Here is a 23,728-nt window from a genome sequence, read left to right as displayed (position 1 = left end):
GGGATTACAGGCGTGTGCCACCACACCCAGCTAATTTTTGTATTTTTAGTAAAGACCAGGTTTCACCATGTTGAACAGACTGGTCTCAAACTTCTGACCTTAAGTGATCCACCAGCCTCAGCTTCCCAAAGTGCTGGGATTACAGGCATGAGCCACTGCACCTGGCCAGAATATAAAATATTGTTTAATTCAACTAAAACATTAAAAGATAGATTATTTGTGTAAGTGGTAATTGCTTTAATATGTTTTGGCCAAAATATTCTCCTCACCTATCCACAATTAAATGGTTAATTGACATTTAATTGGATTTTGATAAAGTTTTCAAATCATGATTGATTTTTCTAATGTACAGTAAAATATATTTGAAGCTATTTCATAAAAAGTAATACTTTTAAATGGCCAGGCGCAGTGGCTCATGCCTATAATCCCAGCACTTTGGGAGGCCAAGGTGGGCAGATCACTTGAGGTCAGAAGTTTGAGAACGGCCTGGCCAACATGGCAAAACCTCATCTCTATTAAAACTACAAAAATTAGTTGGGCACGGTGGCACACGCCTGCATTCCCAGCTACTCGGGAGGCTGGGGCAGGACAATGGCTCGAACCTGGGAGGTGGATTCCCTGGGCTTAGAGCAAAACCCCCATCTTGTCTGTCTCCACTCTCACCCCAGGCAATTGCAGTCATGATGCCTCCCAAGCCCGAATCTCCAGCCAAAACCTGCCCTCCTAGCCCCAGACCCATCTGTCCTGGCACACATCGCCCCTGGGTCCCAGAGCAACCCCAGCCAATGAGTCCAACATCAACTTCCTCTTCTTGACTGACGTTGTCAGCCCTTAGGTCAAACTTGACCCTTCACCTCCAGTACCTGACGGATCTGTAAGTCCTTTGGAATGTAACTCACAAACATTCCCCCAAATCAGGCACCAGACTCCACACCTCTCCAACACTGCCATGTGAGTCACCAGCATCCCTGGCAAGGACCCAGTCCCAGCCTCCAGCTCATCTCCTTCCTGTCCCTTGAGTTCTGTGTCACATTCCAGAGGCCACCGAAAGAATAATGACCACCTTAATGAACTTAAAAGAATTGGCTGGGCACGGTGGCTCACACCTGTAATCCCAGCATTTTGGGAGGCTGAGGCGGGCAGATCACGAGGTCAAGAAATCAAGACCATCCTGGCCAACATGGTGAAACCCCGTCTCTATTAAAAATACAAAATATTAGCCGGGTGTGGTGGTGCACACCTGTAGTCCCAGCTACTCGGGAGGCTGAGGCAGGAGAATCGCATCGCTTGAACCCTGGAGGTGGAGGCTGCAGTGAGCTGAGATTGCGCCACTGTACTCCAGCCTAGCATCAGAGACTCCATCTCAAAAAAGAACTGAGAAGACATTTGCCTATGGTACAAAGTCTTTCCAGCTGAGAAACACAAATCAAGATCCAGCCTGCTGGTCCTGCGGTTAAATATTTCTGAAATAATTAAAGCCCATCACCATACACCGCCCACTCCACAAGTCCTCCCAGCACAGAGAGACTTGCTTCTCTGGAGAAGCTTGAAATGTCCAGTGCATACCCACCCCTCTCCGTCACGGCTAACAGGAATGCGCTCCGTGTCTTCTTCCTTCTCGGACCCTCCACCAACCTGCGCAGCACTTTCAGCCAGTGGAGGATGCAAGAACGTCCCACCATTTCCCACTTAGGCACCGCATTCCTCAGGAGCTGCCTCCTTAATTACAAGAGCGCCACGGCAGACACACTGTGTTCCAGCGGGTGGCTGTGTCCTCGTGTTGGCTTGAAAGATCGTTGCCAGGGAAATATCTGTATCTCGGCAGAGAGCTTCAGCCTGTGTAGTCCAGCTGTGCTCAAATGGAAACCCAAAATGTTGGTCCAAACACCCTGTCTTGGGGAGCTGGCTCTGCAAGTCCTCAACATGGGAGAGAACTAGGAGGGCCACATGCCCTGCCTGTCCCTGTCCCTGCCTCATAGGATCCTGGGGACACGGATCCTCAAAAACCAGGGGACACGGTAAGGAACTTGTGCAGAAAGGCAAGACGACACCCAAATCCACTCTGCTGTCTAGGTGGAGGATACTCCACCCCACACCTCACCAGTGCATGAGGGGATGGAGGACGGAGGATGGAGAACCCAACTGTCAAATGCTATTACCCAAGTATTTCGTGCTTTGTCTGCGTTTCAATGCTATGCCCACCCCAGCACAGTGGCTCATGCCTGTAATCCCAGCACTTTGGGAGGCCAAGGCGGATGAATCACCCTTGGTCAGGAGTTTGAGAAGAATTTATGTAAGAGACAGAAGGGGAAAGGGATCCTAGAGAAAAAGTTGTGGTTCTTAGGTCTACCATGCAGCAGGAAGGAAATGTGCAAACACATTAGTAATGCTAAAGTCAGTCTTTTTTTTTTTTTTTTTTTAGAGACGGAGTTTCCCTCTTCTTACCCTGGCTGGAGTGCAATGGCACGATCTCGGCTCACCGCAACCACCACCTCCTGGGTTCAGGCAATTCTCCCGCCTCAGCATCCCGAGTAGCTGGGATTACAGGCATGCGCCACATGCCCAGCTAATTTTTTGTATTTTTACTAGAGACGGGGTTTCACCATGGTGACCAGGATGGTCTCGATCTCTTGACCTCGTGATCCACCCACCTCGGCCTCCCAAAGTGCTGGGATTATAGGCATGAGCCACTGCATCTGGCCTAAGTCAGTCTTTAAAAAGGCAAAAGGATGTAATTATGTTTTTAGACAGAATCTTGCTCTGGGCCCCAGCCTAGAGCCCAGAGGCATGATCATGGCTCACTGCAGCCCTGACCTCCCCATCTCAGGCAATCCTTCCATCTCAGTCTCCCAGGTAGCTGGGACTATAGGTGTGTGCTGCTGCACCCTGCTAATTTTTTTAATTTAATATTTTATAGAAAGTGGGTCTCTCTATAAAAAGAGGGAGGCCGAGGCACTCCTGGTTAGGAGTTTGAGACCAGCCTGGCCAATGTGGTGAAATGCCATCTCGACTACAAACACAAAAATTAGCCGGGCGTGGTGGCATGCACCTGTCACCCCAGCTACTCGGGAGGCTGAGGCAGGAGAATCACTTGAACCCAGGAGGCGAAGGTTGCAACGAGCAGAGATCGCACCACTGTACTCCAGCCTGGGTGACAGAGCGAGACTCCATCTTTAAATAAATGAATGCTAGGCCTACCATTTTCCATATATTGTGCTATGAGTAAATCCCACATAACCTTCCTATGAGATTGTATCTCATTCTCTCCATTTTATAGATGAGAACACTGAGGCCCCTGGAGCAGGATTAATTTCCCAAGGCCACATTGCTCATTAAGGGTACGGCAGAGACCCAGGCTGGACACTCACCCTCAAACATTTTCACAAGTGTAGACCAGTGCCTCTCAGCTGGGGTGGTTTTGCTCACACACCACTCCCTTACCCCAAGACATCTGAAACCGCCTGGAGACATTTGGAGTAGCCACAGCTGAGGCGGGGAGGATGGTATCTAGAGGATGGAGACTAGAGACGGGGCTAAACACTCTGCAACACGCAGGACAGCCCACTGCCACCACCAGCCGTCTGACCCCAAACGCTGTGACTGTGCCAAAGCCGAGAAACCCAGGTTTCCCCCCAGCAAGAAGAAAAATACCTGCACTGTGGATTCACCTCTACAGGAGCCCAGGCTGACAATAACCTTCCTGACCTGCTTCCAGCCCTAGACTGGATGCTTTCACCTGGTGAGTCCATCAGGGACTTCAGGGACTCCGATGAGTTACTACCCTTGAATGTTCGGTTCTGCCTGACAACCCAGAGACCTCTGCCGAGCTGCCTGGGCTTGGGGAAGGCTGAGCTGATGGTTAAGGTTGATAACCAAATACATAGAAGAGACGTTCCTCTCCCTCCGGGAAGAGCTGTGGGTCAGACACACCCTGGGATCATTCACAAGGGGTCAGTAAAGGCTTGGGGAGGGCCAGGTTTTCTAAGACTTCTCAACGGGGTGACACTTCTGATATTGGCAGGGAATTGCCCCTCATAAACAGATGCCCTGCTGCAGAACTTGGAACTGGGGGGCTCCTGGGATCCCAATTTACCTGTTGAAACATCTTCCAGCCACCACCAAAGAAAGCAACCCCTTGCCACCCAACGACAAGAACACAGCCTGGGAGCCACCCCAAGGGACACCCAGTCACATTAAAACCTCAGCCACGCAGAGCACCAGACCTGGTGATAAGAAAGAACATTTTATCCTCAAAAGCATCTGAATGCCCATGCCGCTTCTTGCAGAGAAAACTACAAAATAATCTGCTATTAAAGAACGAGGATGGTTTTGACATTTTTACCAAGCTAATGGTCTACGCAGACAAAATCTCATAAAAGGGCACTGTGTGCTTCTTGATCCACTCAGACATAACCTACGAGTGAAGAAACGGACTCTCCTCCTCAAAGAAATCACTGCCGATCCTCACGCCGGCCTGACACTGCTTCCTGGGTTCTTCAAAGAGAGTATTCCCATAGAAACTAAAAAGGAAGAGCAGTCTGGCTGCCAGGCTTTGTGAGCAGCAGTGGGCTTTGGGACAAACCCTAAGTTTGAAAATCAAGATTCCCTCTTTTTGAGGGGACACCACACTGAGCAGATGCAGGCACCCTGAAAAGAGGGTACCACATTCAGGTTCAGAAAACAAGGACGGTTTCCACTTGGTTCCTCTTTCCTTCAGATCGTGGGATTCCCATTTCCCCTGGTGGACCAAAAACTTGAGTGGGGTTTCTGCCTTTTGAATATTTCATTCTCAATATATAATCTTTTTTAACCTCCAAACAGCATTTTAACATGAAGATCCTGGCTTAAGGCCCATGTGTGTGTATGTCTGTCTCTCTCTTTTCCTTGAGATATTTTGTCACCCAGGCTGGGGTGCAGTGACACAATCACAGCTCACTGCTGCCTTGACCTCCCAGGCTCTAGAGATCCTCTCACCTCAGCCTCCCAAGTAGTGGGGACTACAGGCACACACCACCATACTCAGGTCTGTTTTTTTCTTTTCATTTTGGTAGATATGAGGCTTCACCACATTTCCCAGGCTGGTCTCAAACTCCTGGGCTCAAGCAATCCTCCCTGCTTGGCCTTTCAAAGTGCTGGGATTATTGGCTTGAGCCACCACACCTGGCCAAGAACCTTGTCTCTTGTGATGCACCCCAGAACTAAACATCACTCCAAACACACACCAAGGCATGAGTTTCAGTCCTAAGTCCCATGTAAGGAGCAAACACTCTGTACCAGGCACCATGCTGAGTGCCGTCTACAGACGAGCTTCCCTTCCTCTCAGCAACAGCAGCCCCATGAATTGGGGCCTGTTGGCAGATCCATTTGCCACTGAAGACACTAAGGCTCAGAGAGGGTGAGTGACTTGTGCCAGGTCAGCCAGCTAAGGAGGGACAGAACCAGGATGCAAACCCCAGCCACCTGGCTCCAGATCCACATGCCCGAGGTTACACAACACTTGGTGGCTTCACTGCATTCTGGTATCCTGGTCTTTGGCAGAATCGGCGTAAAACAGGGAGGGAGAGAAGGGAAAGGGACTTCACACAACAAAGTTTCATGCGTTACCCTGCCACCATAATTGTGTTCCCAACTGGGACTTCTCCCTTCTCATCCTTTCCGTGATGGGGCCAGGGAAACCTTCCAGAGAACTGTCCTCCCCCTCCTCCCCGGATCTCAGAGAGAATTCACCTGCATTTGGTGTCCAGGTGACTCAAGCTCTGAATGCAGTAGCGTGCACGGGGAGGTGAGGGTGTCACCAGAAGAAAGGCTCCCAGGCAGCCTCCAGGAGCAACCCCAAGCCCGGGCGGGGGGCTCTGATGCGGCCCAGTGCGAGGTGAGCTGCCCATGCTGCCTACATGTGTTCAGAATGAAGGGCGCCCTCTCTCACACGTGGGGCTCATTAACCAGGAATCAAATTATTAAGACAAGCTCAGCTGAGCAAATGGTCAAACATTAAAAACATTTAGAAGGCACAAAGAGGTCAACCCCATTATCCATCAAAAGCCATCGAGGTGGCGGCCCTCACTAAGGGGTACTGCTACCAGCCGGCCCTCGTCTGCCCTCCAAACCCATGTGCCTCCCCAATGGAAGGCCAGCAAAGCCACAAGGGAAGAATTAGGGTGGGAAGCACAAAGTGAACCCCAGGAAGCCAGACAGGTCACGGAGCTCCATCCCACACACACAGGCCCGGTGACTCAGGGACCCACGTGTCCAGCACACGCGGAGCTCACAGGGACAGCGCCCGGGGGATGCGAGGAACTTTGCCTCTCCGTCCCTCTCTGAAGGGATGGAAAGAGGAGAGCGATTTCTGGGATGGAAGCCATCTGCCTCCTCTCAACTCTCGCTGCCCAGCCAGAAAGGGAAGAAAAACAGGAAGATTGCGGGGCAGGTGAGGAGCTGGGTGAGCGCCGCCAGCCCGCAGCCCAGCAGGGCAGGGTTGGCCAAGCCTGGCGCCGGGGACTTCCCCACCCAAGCCCCTCGACAGAGTCCCAAGCAGGTGCCCACACAAGACGCCCGGGGTGGGGGGCACATGCGAGGTCTGCCCAGCGCAACCCCCGCCCCCTCCCCTGCTGGGGGCCCCCAGCACGCGGGGCTCCCCCTCCCCTGTGTGGCCACCGCAGCGTCCAGCGGGTCTCCAGGCCGGGGACGTCGTGGGAGAAGGAGGAAGCCGGAGCCACACACCGAGAAGGGCAGCTGGCTTCCCGGAGGTCCCCCGCGCTGTCACTCCGCGCCCGGAGTTGCCGCTCAGTTACCAACTTCCACCCGGGGCCGGCCCCGGAGCCCCCGCCGCCCCCACGCCGCGCCCCCATCGCTTACTCCTCTGCCGTCGCCGCCCGTCTGGGTGCCGGTCTCCTCCCGGCCCGGCCGCGGCGCGTCCTCCCCGTCCTCGGGCCCCAGCCGCAGCCTCTTCTCCTCGGGAGGGACGTCGTCCTCCTCCCTCCTGGGCCGGCCATCCCTGCCGCGGGGCTTGCCCGTGGCTTCGGAGCTGCCGGAAGGGCTGGCCATGGCTCCGGGGGCTCTGCCTGCACTTCGGGAGGAGGAAGGAGCCGGCGCGAGCGGCCTCTCCGCGGAGCTGGGGCGTCTGAGCGCGGGCTCGGTGGGTCCGCGCCGCGCGGAGCTGGGCATCGGGGCCGGCGCGGGCTCCTCAGCGGGCCGCTCCTGGCTCTCTGGCGCCCTCTGCTGGCCGCTCGCGCGCACCGCGGACTCGCCGGGCCCGGCCTGCGCCGCGCTCACCTGCCCCGGCCCAGGCGGTCGGATCGGTTGCCGTCCCCTCCCCGGGGCCAGGCCCACTCCAGCCAGGGCCTGCACCTCCAACCCGGCCCCGGCCAGGTTGCACCCCGATGGTCTCCCTGCCCAAGGAGGAGGGAAGAGAAGGACGTCCCGAGAGGGTGGGCATCAGCCACAGCCACCTTGTCTTTCTCTTATCTTGCATCTTGCATGATTTGGAGGCGGTGGGAAAACCGAGGCTGCTCAAAACTCGTGGAGAATTCCGCCTGCAGGATGGCATGCATCTTTGCATTGCCTACCTACAGATATTTTTTGAGCGTCACTGTGGACCAGGCGTGGTGATGGGGGAGGGGATACAGTGGTGAGCATGACAGGCATTGCCTTCACCCAGTGGGGCCCAGCGCTGGGTGAGAAGGCATTGCAGATGGACATTGTCAGTTGGGCAGAAGGACGCCAGGGAGAAGTGCTGGGCGCATGGGAACTGAAACAGACAGAAGGCTCGGTGGGTCTTGGAACCGGGAGAGGGACAGCACAGGGGCTGTTCCAAAGGAAGCAACAGCTGAGAGGTGTGTCGGAGAGTTGTTTCAGCCCAGTAGAGGGTGTTTGGGCAGAGGGAATAGCACGTGCAAAGGCCCAGAGGCTTGGAAAGAAGCGGAAAGAGAGTCTGTGGGGCCGGAGCGTGGTGGGCAAGGGGAGAGAGGTGTGGTGAGCAGACAAGATTGGCTGGGACCTGGCCATGCAGAGACAGAGGAGATAGGGGATCCTTGCAGGCCCAGGGCTCAGGCACAGAGACAATGCAGGTGGACTAAGGGAGACGTCGAGAAATATTTTGGAGGCAGGCACTGATGAGTGAGCCCAGGATGCACCCTTAGCATCAGTGTGGGGCTCCTTCCTTGGCTGTGTGATGAGCTGAGCCAGCAGATATTTTCTGGACATTGACGTGCTATGCCCAGAGTCCAGGACAGGCTAAGTGAGCACCAGAAGCTCCTGGCCCACTCAAAGGCAAGGGAGGCAGAGGAGGCTGGGGAGGCAGGAGAGGCTGGAGAGGCAGGGGAGACAGGATAGGCAAGGAAGGCCAGTGAGGCAAGGAAGACAGGGGAGGCAAGGGAGGCTGGGGAGGCTGTGCCCTTTCCATAATCCTGCCCAGGATCCTAGACCCCTGTACTCCCTGAGCTCCTGAGCTCCCCCACCCCAAGCACTGGGACCATGTTGCACAATTGTTTCCCCACTAAGCTCCAGAAGGCAGACCCTACCCTGCTGTGCTTCCTAGTTCATCCCGAACAGCTCTCACAGTGGGCAGCACATAGTAGGTGCTCAGGGAACAGGTGGGTGAGCACATGGGTCTCTCAGCACCTTCCTCTCTTCTTTAGCTCTTTCTTTTCACCAGCACAAATAATTCTGATGACACATGAGATTTGAGACCCTCTTCTATTACTTTCCATACGCTAACCCATCTCTACTTCACAACAGCCCTGTGGGTGGGTGCTATTAGGATGCCAATTTTACAGAGGAGGAGACTAAGGCAAGAGGGTGACATGCCCGAGGCACACTACAGGGGCCAGGGCCAAGTGGCACAGCACTCAATTCCGAAAGGCAAGATGGACGCAGTTACCTAAAGGACGGCAGAGTCAGAGCTGCAACCAGAATAGCCTGACTCGCAGACCTACGGTGCCGGCTGATTACGGTGTTTCTAGAAGTGAAATGGATAAGAAGACACATTTTTACTTGATCTGTGTTTGCAGAAGAGTTCTAGGTCAAGTGAGCATAAGTCTATCTTGAATCATAAAAACAGAGTCACAATCCCCAATCAATTCCCACATAAGCCAGTTCACAAACCCTGACCCCCTTCTCTGAATGGGAGGCCAGGTCCCCTCCAGAAAGGGCTCTGCTCCATTGCCAAAAACATACTGTCAGTCTTTTTCCCAGCCTGCCTCCAAACGAATATGTAGCCTTTTAACAGGATGACTGCATAGGGGAAAAGGAACTCATCAGACCTGGACATGGGCTCTCGGCTGGCACTAGGTCCAGGGGACCCAAAACAAAATTAGGGTCTACCAGTCAGAATAGGGGTTTTGGAGGTCAGGTGAATGTTGGTTCAAGTTCATGTCATGGTGCATCCAGTGGGTCCCCAAACCCATCCTCTGGTTATATACAAACTGGCAATGCTGAGATTCAAATTCAGGGCATCCAGCAGAGAGGCTGTGCTCTCACCCATGAAACATTCTTATATCTCTGGAAAGAAAACTGTCATTCAGGGTTCCAGTCCCCACCCACACAGCCTGACCCAATTTTAGTGTCCCAGGTCATCGTGTCAACCCAATTCCAGTGTCCCAGGTCATCATGTAAAATGCTTTTACAGCATTTAAACTAGGCAGGAAAATTAGGGACAGTTAAAAGGACATGGGGGTCACCAGCTAGTCATAGACTCTCTCTGGTGTATATCGTAAATATCTCCCTTCCTGAGGTTTAATTTGGACAGACTCTGTCCCAGCATGCAGCATACCTTGACAGGGCCTCACTCTCTTGCCCAGTCTGGAGTGCAGTGGCATAATCATGGTTCATTGCAGACTCGACCTCCAAGGCTCCATCAATCCTCCCACCTCAGCCTCCTGAGTAGCTGGGACTACGGGTGTGCACCACCACACCTGGCTAATTTTTGTCTTTTTTGGAGAGATGGGGTTTCTCTCTTTGTCCAGGTTGGTCTTGAACTCCTGGGCTCAAGCAATCTGCCCACCTTGGCCTCCCAAAATGCTGGGATTACAAGTGTGAGCCATTGCGCCCAGCCTCCTCTTCCTCTTGACAGCGAATTCCGTAAGGGCCAAGACTACAGGCTCATTACCATTTTTGGTGTTTAATTAATAGACTTTATTTTTTAGAATAGTTTCAGGTTTACAGAACAACGAGCAGGAAGTGTAGTGTTCCCATATGTGCCCTCACGTCCTCCTATCCTGTTTCCGCTGTCATTAGCACGTGGTTATAGCGGAGCGCATTTGTTACAACTGCAATACTGATACTAATGTATCAGTAGTGATGAGTCAATACTGATGCATTGTTGTTAACTCGAGTCCTTAGTTTAGGTTCCTCTCCTGGTGTGTTGCACATTCTCTGGATCGATCCTTGCAGGCCCAGGGCTCAGGCACAGAGACAATGCAGGTGGACTAAGGGAGACGTCGAGAAATGTTTTGGAGGCAGGCACTGATGAGTGAGCCCAGGATGCACCCTTAGCATCAGTGTGGGGCTCCTTCCTTGGCTGTGTGACGAGCTGAGCCAGCAGATATTTTCCTGACGTTGAGGTGCTATGCCCAGAGTCCAGGACAGGCTAAGTGAGCACCAGCAGCTCCTGGCCCACTCAAAGGCAAGGGAGGCAGAGGAGGCTGGGGAGGCAGGGGAGTCTGGGGAGGCCATCTGTAAAATGGCCATCCACTATTGGATCCACCATTACAGTGTCACACAGAATCGTCTCACAGCCCTGCAAATCCCCTGTGCTAAGCTGGTTCATTCTTGAATCTCCATTGCTTTTCTATGGTACCAAGCCCTCAGCTGGGGCATGTGGTTGTTGAATGGACGGATATTGGAACAAGTGCTGCCAAATGTTTCCATCCTGGACAAGTAAAGGTAATTGGCCCTGATGGTTTTTGTTTGTTTGTTTTGAGACAGAGTTTTGCTCTTATTGCCCAGGCTGGAGTACAATGGTGCGATCTCAGCTCACCACCACCTCTGCCTCCCAGGTTCAAGCAATTCTCCTGCCTCAGCCTCAGGAGCAGCTGGGACTACAGGCATATACCACCACACCTGGCTAATTTTGTATTTTTAGTAGGGATGGGGTTTCTCCATGTTGGTCAGGCCGGTCTCAAACTCTTGACCTCAGGTGATCTGCCCACCTCAGCCTCCCAAAGTGCTGGGATTACAGACGTGAGCCACGCACCCAGCCAGCCCTGATGTTTTAAATGCCCTGACATCAAAAGAAAGGGTGTGAGTTTACCAAACCACTGGGATTAGCTCCCCAAAGAATCATTTCCCCGACTAGATCTGATGATGAAGACAGTAGACCGTCCAGAAGAAGGGCTACTCTTTTACTCTGACCTGGGAAAACTCCTTCCTCAGGAGCCCAGAACATGTCAACATCGGGGCCAACGGACAAAAGAGGAAATGTCTAGAGAAAGAAGAGGAGGTTCTTTTTCTATCAATCTGAGAGTAGCATTCTCACCACTTCAGGCGGAGATGTCATAAATAAGTAATAAAGCCGCAGGCAGAAGTGATAAAAACTGTAAAAGACATTAGAGATATTTGTTTTGGTTTGGTTTTTTGTTTTTGTTTTTGTTTTTTTAGTTTAAATATATATAAGGGGTTTTTTTATACTTTCTGGGGTACATATGCAAATTGTGCAGGTTTGTTATACAGGTACACACATGCCATAGTGATTTGCTGCACCCATCCCCCCATCATCTACATTAGGTATTTCTCCTAATGTTATCTCTCCCCAATTCCCCCACCCCCTGCTATCCCTCCCCTAGTCTGCCCCCAACCCCCCAACAGGCCCCAGTATGTGATGTTCCCCTCCTTGTGTCCATGTGTTCTCATTGTTCAACACCCACTTATGAGTAAGAACATGCAGTGTTTGGTTTTCTGTTCTTGTGTCAGTTTGCTGAGAATGATGGTTTCCAGCTTCATCCATGTCCCTGCAAAGGAAATGAACTCATCCTTTTTTATGGCTTCATAGTATTCCATGGTGTGTATACACCACATTTTCTTTATCCAGTCTATCATTGATGGGCATTTGGGTTGGTTCCAAGTCTTTGCTATTGTAAACAGTGCCATAATGAACATACAGGTGCATGTGTCTTTATAAGAGAACGATTTATAATCATTTCAGTTTAAATGCGGTAATGGGATTGCTGGGTCAAATGGTATCTCTATTTCTAGACCCTTGAGGAATCGCCATGCTGTCTTCGATTGTGGATATCTGAAGGAAGACAAGCCTTCTGCATCGATGGGGTCTTTAGGCACCCGTCCTAACCCCACACCCACAGAGAAGATGCATCCAACCCCAGTGAGTACCTGGGTTCCATCACAAGGAGACCCTAAGATGATGATTCAAGTGCAAGAAGCTTATTTTGGGGAGTGATGCCAGGAAACCCTACTGATAGCCTGGGGGTACAGGACGAATATGGAGAAGGGAAGACAGCTGGCAAAAGGTTTGTTATCCTCTCGGTGACCCCCGTGGGCATCCTAGGGCTTAATCCGACTGAGAGAACATGTAGACGGTGCAGCTCAGACATCCCGCGTAGGCCTGCAGGAGCTGGGCGATTCCTTCCTGAAATCTCACCAGTCACAGCTGAGAGATACTCCCTAGAGGGCCTTCATTTCCAAGAACTTTCAGCAAAGTGGGCATTCGCGGCCACAGAGCGCTTCAGGCAAAAGTTGCCAGCGTGCACAGGAATAGTAAGACCACCAGCCACACCTGTCATGGAGCCAAACCCAGCCCTAACTAGGCCGCTCCAGCCAGACACAGGGAGCAGGGTGGCCTCAGGATGGCAGAGCAGTGACGAGGAAACTCCTTGGGCAGGTCTCAAGGACATCTGGATTCCCCCCTTCCCTTCCACCATGGGGCTAGAGGGCAGGTACCTTAGCTTGGGTTCTGCAGGCTGAACTCAAATCCAGTCCGGGCTTCAGCCTTCGTAACTGCATTAGCTCAGGAGGGACTGCACCTCTGGAAACCCCAGGTTCTGCATCTGTAAAACGGGCATCAGAACACTACCTGGTGGGATCGTTATGGGAATTTAACAAAATTGTGCATGTAGAGCTCTAATCCTAACACCCAATAAGGGCTCAAAACGTGTTTGTTGTTAAATATTATCAGCCCAGGTACTTTTTTCTTTTTCTTTTTCTTTTTTTGAGACAGAGTCTCACCCTGTCACCCAGGCTGGAATGCAATGGCATGATCTCAGCTCACTGCAACTTCTACCTCCCAGGTTCCAGCGATTCTCCTGCCTCAGCCTCCCCAGTAGTTGGGATTACAGGCATGTGCCAACACGCCCAGCTAATTCTTTGTATCTTTAGTAGAGAGGGGGTTTCACCATGTTGGCCAGGCTGGTCTCAAACTCCTGATCTCATGATCCACCTGCCTCAGCCTCCCAAAGTGCTAGGATGAGAGGTGTGAGTCACTGTGCCTGGCCAGCTCAGGTACTTTTCTTACAAAGAAGGTGAGTCTAGCCCTCAAGTTGAATGAGATTCTGGTAAAGAAAAGGAGGGAGGCTGAATGCTGATGAGACTGTGGACCTAAGTTGGGAAGTCAGAGGCGAGGGCCGGGGAACTGCTGCAGCTCGCTCTGCAGCTAGATCAGCCATTAGAAGCTTTGAGACCCACATCTTAAGCTGGCTGTGAATTAGGGCATAAGGAAAATAAACCCCAAGGTTTGGCTTCCCTGCTGAAATCCCTCTTGCAAACCTCTAGCTATTTAGGAGGGGTGGCGAAAAACGCAACAGTTAGAACCACTCTCTTCCCACAAACACCTGCCTTAGATTCTCAGCTGACTTCCCAGCACTCTATCAGGAAGAGACAGTTGCTGTCCCTGAGCTCCCCGCTATCCGCCCTACATAGGTGCCCCCATAAGAGCAGATCCCTGAGTTCAGGGTGTCGCTGCTTCCTCCCCAATGAGAAATCCAAGCCGGGAGTAATGATTACCCCCACATACACATACCCCCATAACTTCTTCAGGAAACTGCCCCACAAGCCAGTTAACTCCTGATGCCATCTGCAAACCACCTTCCAAGTGGCCATTAGTGGCTGGCCATGACCCCAAAGCCAGCCGTACCCCTAAGATACTGAACTGACGAGTCAGGGTGTCTGCCCCTGCACTGCTGCTGAGAATTCCATGAGTCCCATCTTACTTTCCATCTTATTGAGGCCAGAATGGCTCATTCTTCCCAGCATATGCCCCGAGATGCCTGCCTATCTCTGCTCATAGCTTCTCAACTTCCACCTTGTTTGGAACGTGTGTGTCTCTACATGGCCAGCCCCTGTAAATTACACAAGGATTATAGCTTCCGCAGGGTCATCAACAAGCTTTGTGTCAGCCCAACCACGGTGCTACTGGAGACTGATGATTGATTGATTGATTGATTGATTGATTGATTTTTTTAGAGACAGGGTCTCACTCTGTCGCCCAGGCTGGAGTGCAGTGGTGCAATCTGCACCACTGCCATCTCTACTTTCTAAGGTTCAAGCGATCCTCCTGCCTCAGTCTCCCAAGTAGCTGGGACCACAGGGGCATGCCAAGATGCCTGGCTAATTTTTTATTTTTTGTAAAGACAAGGTCTCTCCCTGTGTTGCCCAGGCTAGTCTGAAACTTCTGGGCTCAAGAAATCCCCCTGCCTCAACCTCCCAAAGTGCTGAGATTACAGGCATGAGCCACTGCACCTGGCCCAATTTTTAATTTGAAATTTTATTATTAACTATAAAGGTGCAAGTAATATTCCAGTGTGATTCCAAGTTTGAAAATTTCACTTTTTACCCATTTCCCCTTTAAATTATGGGATGTGACTGGAATCTCAGGTTTCATTCTTCTCCTCTCAAGGATTATTGCAATCCAGCTCTGCATCTACTTCAGTGATTCACGTAGAGGGGTTTCTGAGGGGCTCTCCGGCGTCCTAGCACCTAATTTTTTTCCTCCTCAGCTTCGAACCAACTTGGTGAGCAGACACCTGCAAGGACAAGAGAACAAACATCAGACCTCAGCATCTCTCTGAACCACGGTTGCTAGCTCTTCACAGAGGCATCTTGGGTATTGGGGCACATGGATATTTGTCTTGATTATCTGAATCTCCCCTTCTCTTGTTCTGATGAAATAGACATGGGCAGGCCAGGCACAGTGGTTCATGCCTGTCATCCCAACACTTTGGGAGGCTGAGGCAGGCAGATCATGTGAGGTCAGGAGCTTGAGACCAGCCTGTACAACGTGGTGAAACCCTATCTCTACTAAAAATGCAAAACTTGGCCAGGCATGGTGGTGGAGGCCTGCAGTCCCAGCTACTCAGGAGGCTGTGGCAGGAGAATTGCTTGAACCCGGGAGGCAGAGGTTTCGATGAACCAAGATCCTGCCATTGCACTCCAGCCTGGGCAAAAGACCAAGACTCTGTCTCAAAAAAAAAAAAAAGAGAGAAAGAAATGAGTACAGGCTGTGTCCCATTGTTTCCTGCATGGGACACAGCCTGTACCCATGATTTGCTGCAAGAGCCTTTTAATACATGCAAGGGCTCTCCCAAAAAAGATGAATCCCTGCCTTCTCCCTGGTGCGGCTGTACCATAAGTTGCAGAGCTGAGAGAAGAGAGTTAAAGGCAACACCCACGCAGCCTGTGTGTGTGCAAGACAGCACTGGGGAAGGAGGAAGGCCTCCTCAACCCAACAGCATCCTGTCTTCAGCCATTACACAGCCTCACACGGGGCCAAGGGCAGCCATGAGATGAGAACAGTGTGTCTCAGAACAGGCAGAGATTCTGGACTCAGAAGCTTCTGCACAGATCCACAGCCAAGCACTCTGGGGCCCTCCGATTCTCCACATCTCACCATCATTACTTTGTTTGTTTTTTAAGAGTCAGGATCTCACTCTGCCACCCAGGCTGGAGTGCAGTGGTGCAAATGTAGCTTACTGAAGGCTTGGACTCCTAGGCTCAAGCGATCCTCCTGCCTTGGCCTCCCAAAGTGCTGGGATTACAGGCATGAGCCACTGTGCCTGGCTGAGAGCTTGACTTTTAAGAACTCACTTTCGTGGGTCACATTTTTTCCTAGAAAATCGTATTTAATATATCGTGTGAAGAAGCAATTAAGATGGGGTGTTCTGGGCAATGAGATAAAAACCCATTATAGTTCATTGAATTATTGAACCCTGAGAGGGAGCTATGATTCTGCATTCAAGTTTATAAGAGGACCCATGACCCCAAAAACACAAGAACCACCAAACTGTGCATTTATTCCAATATTTGATATGCCTTGATCTTGAACATGAACAAAGAAAGGAGGAAAGGGGAAATGTCATGATTTGGATGCCGACACCGTGAGGGAGTACTTTGTGTGACCGCTCTCATTTATTTCTTGTGCTACTGAAGCGACTGTTACCAGCAGCCCCATTTTTCAGATAAGGAAACTGAAGACAGAAAGCACACATTGGTTCCCAGGGCTTTCTAGTTGACAAGAGCCATGGTAATGTAGGGACAGAGGAAAAGTGTCCTCTTTGCCCACGGAAGGCTCCCTGAGAGGACTGATAAATAAACAGTACACAGGACAAAAAAGGCATACAGATTTCTTGGTGTGTATACGGACACAGGAGTCCTGCAAATAGGAGGCTCAAGGACAGACCAGGTTGTTGAGGCTTAAACACTATTTATCTTAGGGGGAAGGGAAATAAAGGGCCTGTGGGTAATTTTAGGGGTAACACATAATTTCTAAGGGAAATGAATGACCCTAAAGAACAATGACCTGGGACAAGATCCCTCTGAGCTCTGAGGGAGGTGGTGGAAAGGTGAGGGGCAGAACTCTGCTGTGAGCAAAGGTTGTCTTATTATGCAGAGAAGGTCTCCCAGGTAATCTCTTGGAGCTGCCCTCAGAAGAATAGATGAAAAATCTGTCTCAGCATGGTGATGGCTTTTAGTCTCTTCTCTCTTCTCTGGTGGTTATTCGATGAGATTCCTAGGGAGGGGAGTCTTAGGACAATTGCATTTGTTTGGGAAGAAGTCTCTTTAATCAGATAAGACATTTTCAGAGAGAGTTCCTCCCTGTGCTTGAGAATAGAAAAAGCATTGGAGAGATGGGGAGCAGGGGAAGGTCACAGAGACCTTAGTTCTGAGACTTTTTTCTGGGGCCTTCCTATTTTAGTTCAAAGCATTCGGCATGTCAAAGTGCCAAAGGTTGGGTTATCATTTTCTGAGGCAACACAGTAATAATAGTAATAAGATAATAACAGCTGATATTCACTATTTGCAATAGCAAAGACAAGGAGTCAACCTAAATGCCCATTATTGATGGGCTAGATGAAGAAAATGTGGTTCATATACACCATGGAATACTATGCAGCCATGAAAAGGAATGAGATCATGTCCTCTGCAGCGGCATAGTTGGAGCTGAAAGCTGTTATCCTCAGCAGACTAACACAGACAACCAGACACCACATGTTCTCACTTATGAGTGAGAGCCGAACGATGAGAACACATGGACACGTCGGGGGAACAACACAAAATGGGTCCTCCTGGTTGTGGAGGGAGAGTGTGAGGAAGAATAGCTAATGGATGCTGGGCTTAATACCCTGGTGATGGGTTGATCTGTGCAGCAAACCACCATGGCACACATTTACCTACATAACAAACCTGCACATATACCTCTGACCCTAAAAGTTGAAGAAACAATAATAGCTGATATTTTTAAGAGCTTACCCTGTGTCAAGCACTGTTCTAAACATTTTGTGTGTATTAGTTCATTTAATCTTTATAGGTCAGGAGCAGTGGCTCACACCTGTAATCCCAACATTTTGGGAGGCCAAGGCAAGCAGATGACATGAGCTCAGGAGTTTGAGATTAACCTGGGCAATATAGTAAGACCCCCATCTCTACAAAAAAAAATATATAAAAATTACACAAGTGTGGTGGCACGCACCTGTGGTCCCAGCTACCAAGGAGGCTGAGGCAGGAGAATCACTTGAGCTCTGGAGGTGGAGGTTGCAGTGAGCCTTGATTGTGTCACTGCACAGCAGCCTTGATGACAGTGAGACCCTGTCTCAAGAAAAAATAAAAATTAATCTTTTTTCGAACCCAGTGAGGTGGATATTGTTATTATCATTATTATTATTATTCCCGTTCTACATATGAGGAAGATGAAGCTGTGAGAAATTCAAGCCGGGTGATTCAAGGTCATCCAGCTAGTAAAGGATAGAACTGGGACTTGCATCTCAGTGGTCAGCCTCAAGCCCACACTGGTCACTTCTCAAAGACACTTACCTTCCAGAACTTTCTGAGGAATCACTATAAGATCAAGGTGACTGGTTAGGACTAGCAAGGACCATGGTACATTGTATAATAATCTCAGGGTTGACATTAACACAAAGCCTTATCCTTTATTCTCTCATCTCCAAATACCAGTCACCACCCAGGAGCCTCCACATCCACCTCAGGAACAAAACAAGAAACGTCACCCAGGACCATAGTGAGGGCCAGAAATGACTTCAATGCAGGCATGTCTGGTTCCTGAGCCCGAGCTCTGAGGCACCATGCAGCCACGTGCCCAACATCTTCTGCTCCTGCATGGAAATCCCTGAGCTTCGTGGAAGCCAGTGAGATCCCAGAAGGTCCCTGTGAGGCACAGAATGCAGACAGCTGGCCCCTGGTTACCTTCAGAAGATTAAACTAGAGCAAACCAAATAAGCATCCATGAGAAATGGGGAATACCCTTGATCACCAAACCAGAGTAAAAAAAAAAATCATCCCCTATCCCCTTGGGCTGAGCTAGAAGCCAAGGCCTCATAAGACAACGGAATCATCTTTCACTGTGCCTCCCACAGGACTGCCAGCCCTCTGCACTGCAGGCGAGGCTTTGGTGTCCCCATGGGCAAGGCTGCCTATGTTCAAGCCCCAGCTATGCTGCCCTGCTGTTTTATAGGCATGAGTAAGATATTGTCCCAAGCAATGCCTCCAACATGGAGTGAAATTCATATAGTAGTAATAATCCCTGTTCACATGCACACATATACACACACCTCCTGGGGAAGTGAACAAAAATGCTGGCAAAAAATAAAGATGTGTGTCTCCCCAACGTGAACCTGTGGTATTGGCATCTGATCCCTAATCTAGGCAGGAGTTAGCATTCTATCAGCCCCTCTCTCCCTCTCTCCTTCCCTCTCTGACTTTCTCTATCTATCTCTTCCCTCCCTCGATCCCTTGTCTCTTCATCTCTCTTCCTGCCTCTGCATCCATCTCTCTCCCTCCCTCTCTCTCATTCTCCCTCTATTTCTCTCTTCCTCTCTCTGTTTTTGTCTCCCTCCCTCTCTCTTACTCCCTCCCCTTTCCTCCCTCCTCACTAGCTCTCTCCCTCCCTCCATTCCTCTGTCTCTTCCCCTCTCCCTCCCTCTTTCCCTCCTCCCGTCCCTCCCCACTCCTCCCTCCCCACTCCCTTCTCTTTCTCTCTCATTTCTTGCTGGTTGGGGTGGTGCTGCCTCGCAGTCCCTTGCAGGGCACTTGTACTTCAACACCACGGCCAGAGCAGATCTTCCCTTTCCCTTCCAGGCAGTGGACGATGGCAGGTTTCTGAGACTTCCCCTCCTCCCCCTCCATCCCTCTCACTCGCACTTGCTCCCTCCTCTCTATTCCTGCTTCCCTCCTCCTTTTGCCCTCCTTCCCTCCTCTTTTCCTCCCCTCTCTTTAGTGCTGTTGGACACACCTGTAGTGATGACAACATTGTGCCCCAGAAGGGAAGCTTCTATGACAGAAACAGGGACACCGTCCAGCTGGCCAAGAAAACACAGCTTGTGCAGGGCCCAGGCACAAGGACCACCTGGGAACACCTTGTCTGGGTTCTGATGTCTGTTTTGATTTGGGCACCAAACCCCTGGACAGGAGACAATGAATCAAAAGGGCTCAGTACTCAAGTCCACACTATGCACACTGGTCTCAAGCTGCACTAACTTAAAACATGCTATTTCCCAACCCAGTCCAGGGCAGGAAAACACTGGACAATGAAAGGGTTAGGAAATAAGGATGTGGCTGGGTTCAGGGGCTCACACCTTAATCCCAGAACTTTAGGGGGCCAAGGCAGGAAGATCATGTGACCCCGGGATTTCAAGACAAGCCTGGGCAACACGGCAAAAACCCATCTCTACAAAAAATACAAATATTAGCCAGATATGGTGGTACGTGCCTATAGTCCAAACTATTTGGGAGGCTGAAGGGGGAGGATCACTTGAGCCAGGGAGGTTGAGGCTGCAGTGAGCCATGACTGCACCCCTACACTCCGGCTTGAGTGACAGAGTGAGACCCTGTCTCCAGAAGAAGAAAAAAAAGGACTCACATTCCTTCTTACTGCCCACATTTTACTACTCTCTCTTAAAGCTCTCACTTGCAACTTGAAATGGAGAGTCTGTGTTTCATACACGCAAGTGTGCACACAGGTGCTGTGTGCATATATGCTGAAGGTGAGGCAGGGGCATTAGATAGAGAGAAAGAGGTATCCATGAACAATCCTAGCAGCAGGATGAGAGGCAGGCCAGATCAGTCTGAAAGCAGAATACAGAACAGCAGACATTTATCCAACAGGGAAGAGGCTCATTCATTTCCTCTGTGCAAATAATAAAAAAAAAGAATAACATTTTTGAGCAACTGATAGGGCCAGGCACTGCTGATTGCTTTATATGCCTCATGCTATCCAGCCTTGACACCTTGATGAGGCATGCACAATTTTCATCACACAGATGAGGATGCGGAGGCTCAGAGAGACTGAGTAACTTGACCAGGGATCCGGATCACACAGCTACTAAGTGGCAGACATATGCGTGAGGGGACAGAAGGCAAGAGCAACATAACGAAAAGAAACTCATCCTGTTTGAGAAGTTACATGAATTCAAGTGAAGCAAATTTAGAGATTATTTTCCCCCCTCTCTTCTGATTTCAACCAAGAATTTTTATGAAGACGGTGCTGATTAATTCTTCATATGTGCAAAGTACCAAAGCAAAGCAAAGTGACTTCAATTAAAGCATACATGGGCCAGGCATGGTGGCTCACACCTGTAATCCCAGCATGTTAGAAGAACAAGATGGACGGAGCTCCTGAGCTCAGGAGTTTGAGATCAGCCTGGCCAACATAGGAAACCCTATCTTTACTAACAATACAAAAATTAGCTGGGTGTGGTGGCATGAACCTGTAATCCCAGCTATGGGGGAGGCTGAGGCAGGAGAATTGCTTGAACCTGGGAGGCAGAGGTTGCAGTGAACTGAGATCCCACCATTGCACTCCAGCCTGGGTGACGGAGTGAGACTCTGTCTGAAGAAGAAAAAAAAAAAATTAAAGCATAGATGGTTTTAGTTGGATAAACGGCAGGCCTTACCATCAGGGTCCTTTGTGGTTAATTGGTTGGTTGATTTTCTTTATAAGCTGGGATGTGGCTTCTGTGATAAAAACAGCACTGCTGAAGAAGGAAGCTGGGAGACTTCAATCTGAATTCTGACTCTTCCGCTAATTTGGCAGTGACCTTGGACAAGCTGCTCCAGCTTCTTTGGTTCTAGCCACCTATCCTTCTACTGCCAAAAGGGAGGGGCTCCGACCAGGTTATCTGATGATCCCTTTCAGCTATGACAACAGCTTATGTTCCCAAAAGATGCTGCACAATGAGGCCTCCCGCCCTTCAGGAGCCAAAACAAAAGACACACTGGACCGTTTCATCTCCGCCAGGAGCTTAAGGAACAGCAGCATCCTCACCCACCACTGGAGGCCTCGTCTGACCCCCGTCCCCCAGGAAAATGCTGTCTGAGCCTGCCCAGAGTGCAAGCAGCCCCCCACTCCCCTCAGAAGCCAGGCACGCACCGCCCCACTGGAGGTGCTCACCCATCAGCTGGGTTTCAGAGCTCATTCTTAAGCTCTCTTTTATGGCTTTTACCCAGAACTGATTTGAATAAATCAGTCTAATGCTCTCTCTACAATGGAACCAATTGTAAAAGAGCTTTATTTGCTCAGCTTTGAAAGCAGGTTGGAGCTGCCTTCACCCCACTGCAAGACTGATAGAGAAAAAGGAAGCACACGCGGTGAATTTGACAAAGGAGAATTCCTTGAAGGGGTGAGAGGGAGCCAAAGCCCCTCACCCAAGGATTCCCCAGCAAAGGGAACCCACGCTTGTAGGACCCACACCTGGAGAAGGAGGCCAGAGGTGACCAGATGGGATTTATCTGCACCTGATGGTAGTACTTCAAGATGATAACTGCTATGCTCAGCAGCAGGCTTGGAGGAGCAAGTCATGTCTGAAACCTGTTTCCCTGCTTCTTCCGCTCTCAGAACACAGCAAGGGCTACACTCTACCGAGCTTTTCCGATGTTCCAGGCACTGCGCCAAGTCTCAAGGGCACCTCCAATTCCACCATCCCAAACACAAGGGTTTTCTTTCCCTTCCGCAAATGCCCTCCATGTTGCGTCTACCCCAGGGCCTTTGCAAGTCCTGTTCCCTCTGCCTCTCTCCAACTCCTACACATACGCCCATGTCTGTAAGACGGGCTCCTTCTCCTCCATCATAACTCTTCCCAATTCCACGTCCTCCTAAGGGAATTTTCCAAACATTCCAATAGAAATTCAGTTCTCACTATTATACTCTCTCAAGCCCACCGCTCTTTTGCTCCTGCATTACTTTACAGCATAGAGGCAAGATTGGTATCTCATTCAGAGACACAGGTTTGGGAGCCTGAGGCCTATGGACCCCCTGCTTCTCCTCTTATTAGCCGAGGACCTTGGACACATACTTGATCATTCTGTACCTTAGTTTATAAACCTGTAAAATGGGGATCATAAAAGCATCCACCTCTTGGAGCTGCAGTGAGGGTTAACTGAGCTGACACCCTGAGAAGTGCCCAGAAATGTGCCTGGCATGTAGAAAGTCCTCAGTAAATGTTTGCTATTATTTCTGCTGGGACTATTTGATTTAGATATACTCCCCACCAACCTGTGCACTTCATGAGAAGACAGCCTGGTCCTTCTGTTCATCAAGAGAGCCCCAGGGCTGAGTTCAGTGCCTGGCACACATAGGTACTTAAAAAAAAAGTATGTGTGGAATGAATAAAAATTTCCTTTGTTTTGTTATGTTTGCTTCACATGTGTTTCAAAGAGTCAAAGTGGAAATGGCCTTTCATTTGTTGGTTGGTTGGTTTCTATTACACTTTAAGTTCTGGGGCACATGTGCAGACCGTGCAGGTTTGTTACACAGGTATACACGTGCCATGGTGGTGGGTTGCTGCATCCATCGCCCCATCATCTACATTAGGTATTTCTCCTAATGTTATCCATCCGCAATCCCCCAAACCCCTGCTATTCCCCTAGTCTCTACCCCCGAGGCCCTGGTGTGTGATATTCCCCTCCCTGTGTGTTCTTCTCACTCTGTCACCCAGGCTGGAGTGCAGTGGTGTGATCTCGGCTCACTGCAGCCTCCGCCCCCTGGGTTCAAGTGATTCTCATGCCTCAGCCTCCTGAATAGCTGGGATTACAAGCACGTGCCACCACACATGACTAATTTTTGTATTTTTAGTAGAGATGGGTTTTCACCATGTTGGTCAGGCTGGTCTCGAACTCCTGACCTCATGATCCACCTGCCTTGGCCTCCCAAAGTGCTGGGATTACAGGCAGGAGCCACTGCACCTGGCCAGAAATGGCATTGATTTTTATCATTTTACAGATGAAAAAACTGAGGCTGCAAACCTCAATTTACCTAAGCCTGGCTGACCAAGTGTCC

General features: G+C 50.3%; 2 protein-coding genes and 1 long non-coding RNA gene across 10 annotated transcripts in view; 1 reads left to right on the top strand and 2 right to left on the bottom strand.

Annotated features, from left to right (window-relative positions):
* RBFOX1 (RNA binding fox-1 homolog 1) overlaps positions 1-7,590 on the bottom strand; it is a 2,602,982-nt gene extending 2,595,392 nt beyond the window's left edge. The window contains 5 exon segments of the mRNA XM_078344605.1: positions 6,856-7,112; positions 7,115-7,255; positions 7,258-7,351; positions 7,353-7,411; positions 7,414-7,590. Coding sequence (XP_078200731.1) covers positions 6,856-7,112; positions 7,115-7,255; positions 7,258-7,351; positions 7,353-7,411; positions 7,414-7,558 — 696 coding nt within the window. The 5' untranslated portion in view covers positions 7,559-7,590.
* LOC118146096 (uncharacterized) lies at positions 6,261-23,082 on the top strand. The gene is made up of 3 exons (XR_004731545.3): positions 6,261-6,427; positions 12,190-12,316; positions 20,715-23,082. It is a non-coding gene; the product is annotated as an uncharacterized LOC118146096 (long non-coding RNA).
* ALG1 (ALG1 chitobiosyldiphosphodolichol beta-mannosyltransferase) overlaps positions 14,695-23,728 on the bottom strand; it is a 148,855-nt gene continuing 139,821 nt past the window's right edge. For all 8 annotated transcript variants that reach the window (XR_013524570.1, XR_013524573.1, XR_013524567.1 and 5 more), the window contains 2 exons: positions 17,912-18,027; positions 14,695-14,969 (listed from right to left, as the gene is read on the bottom strand). The gene's annotated coding sequence lies outside the window, so the exon portion shown is untranslated. The remainder of the gene's footprint in view (positions 14,970-17,911; positions 18,028-23,728) is intronic.

This window comes from Callithrix jacchus, chromosome 12, assembly GCF_049354715.1.
Source record: "Callithrix jacchus isolate 240 chromosome 12, calJac240_pri, whole genome shotgun sequence".
NCBI classification, from domain to species: Eukaryota; Metazoa; Chordata; class Mammalia; order Primates; family Cebidae; genus Callithrix; species Callithrix jacchus.
This window is presented reverse-complemented; position numbering and strand designations above follow the sequence as displayed.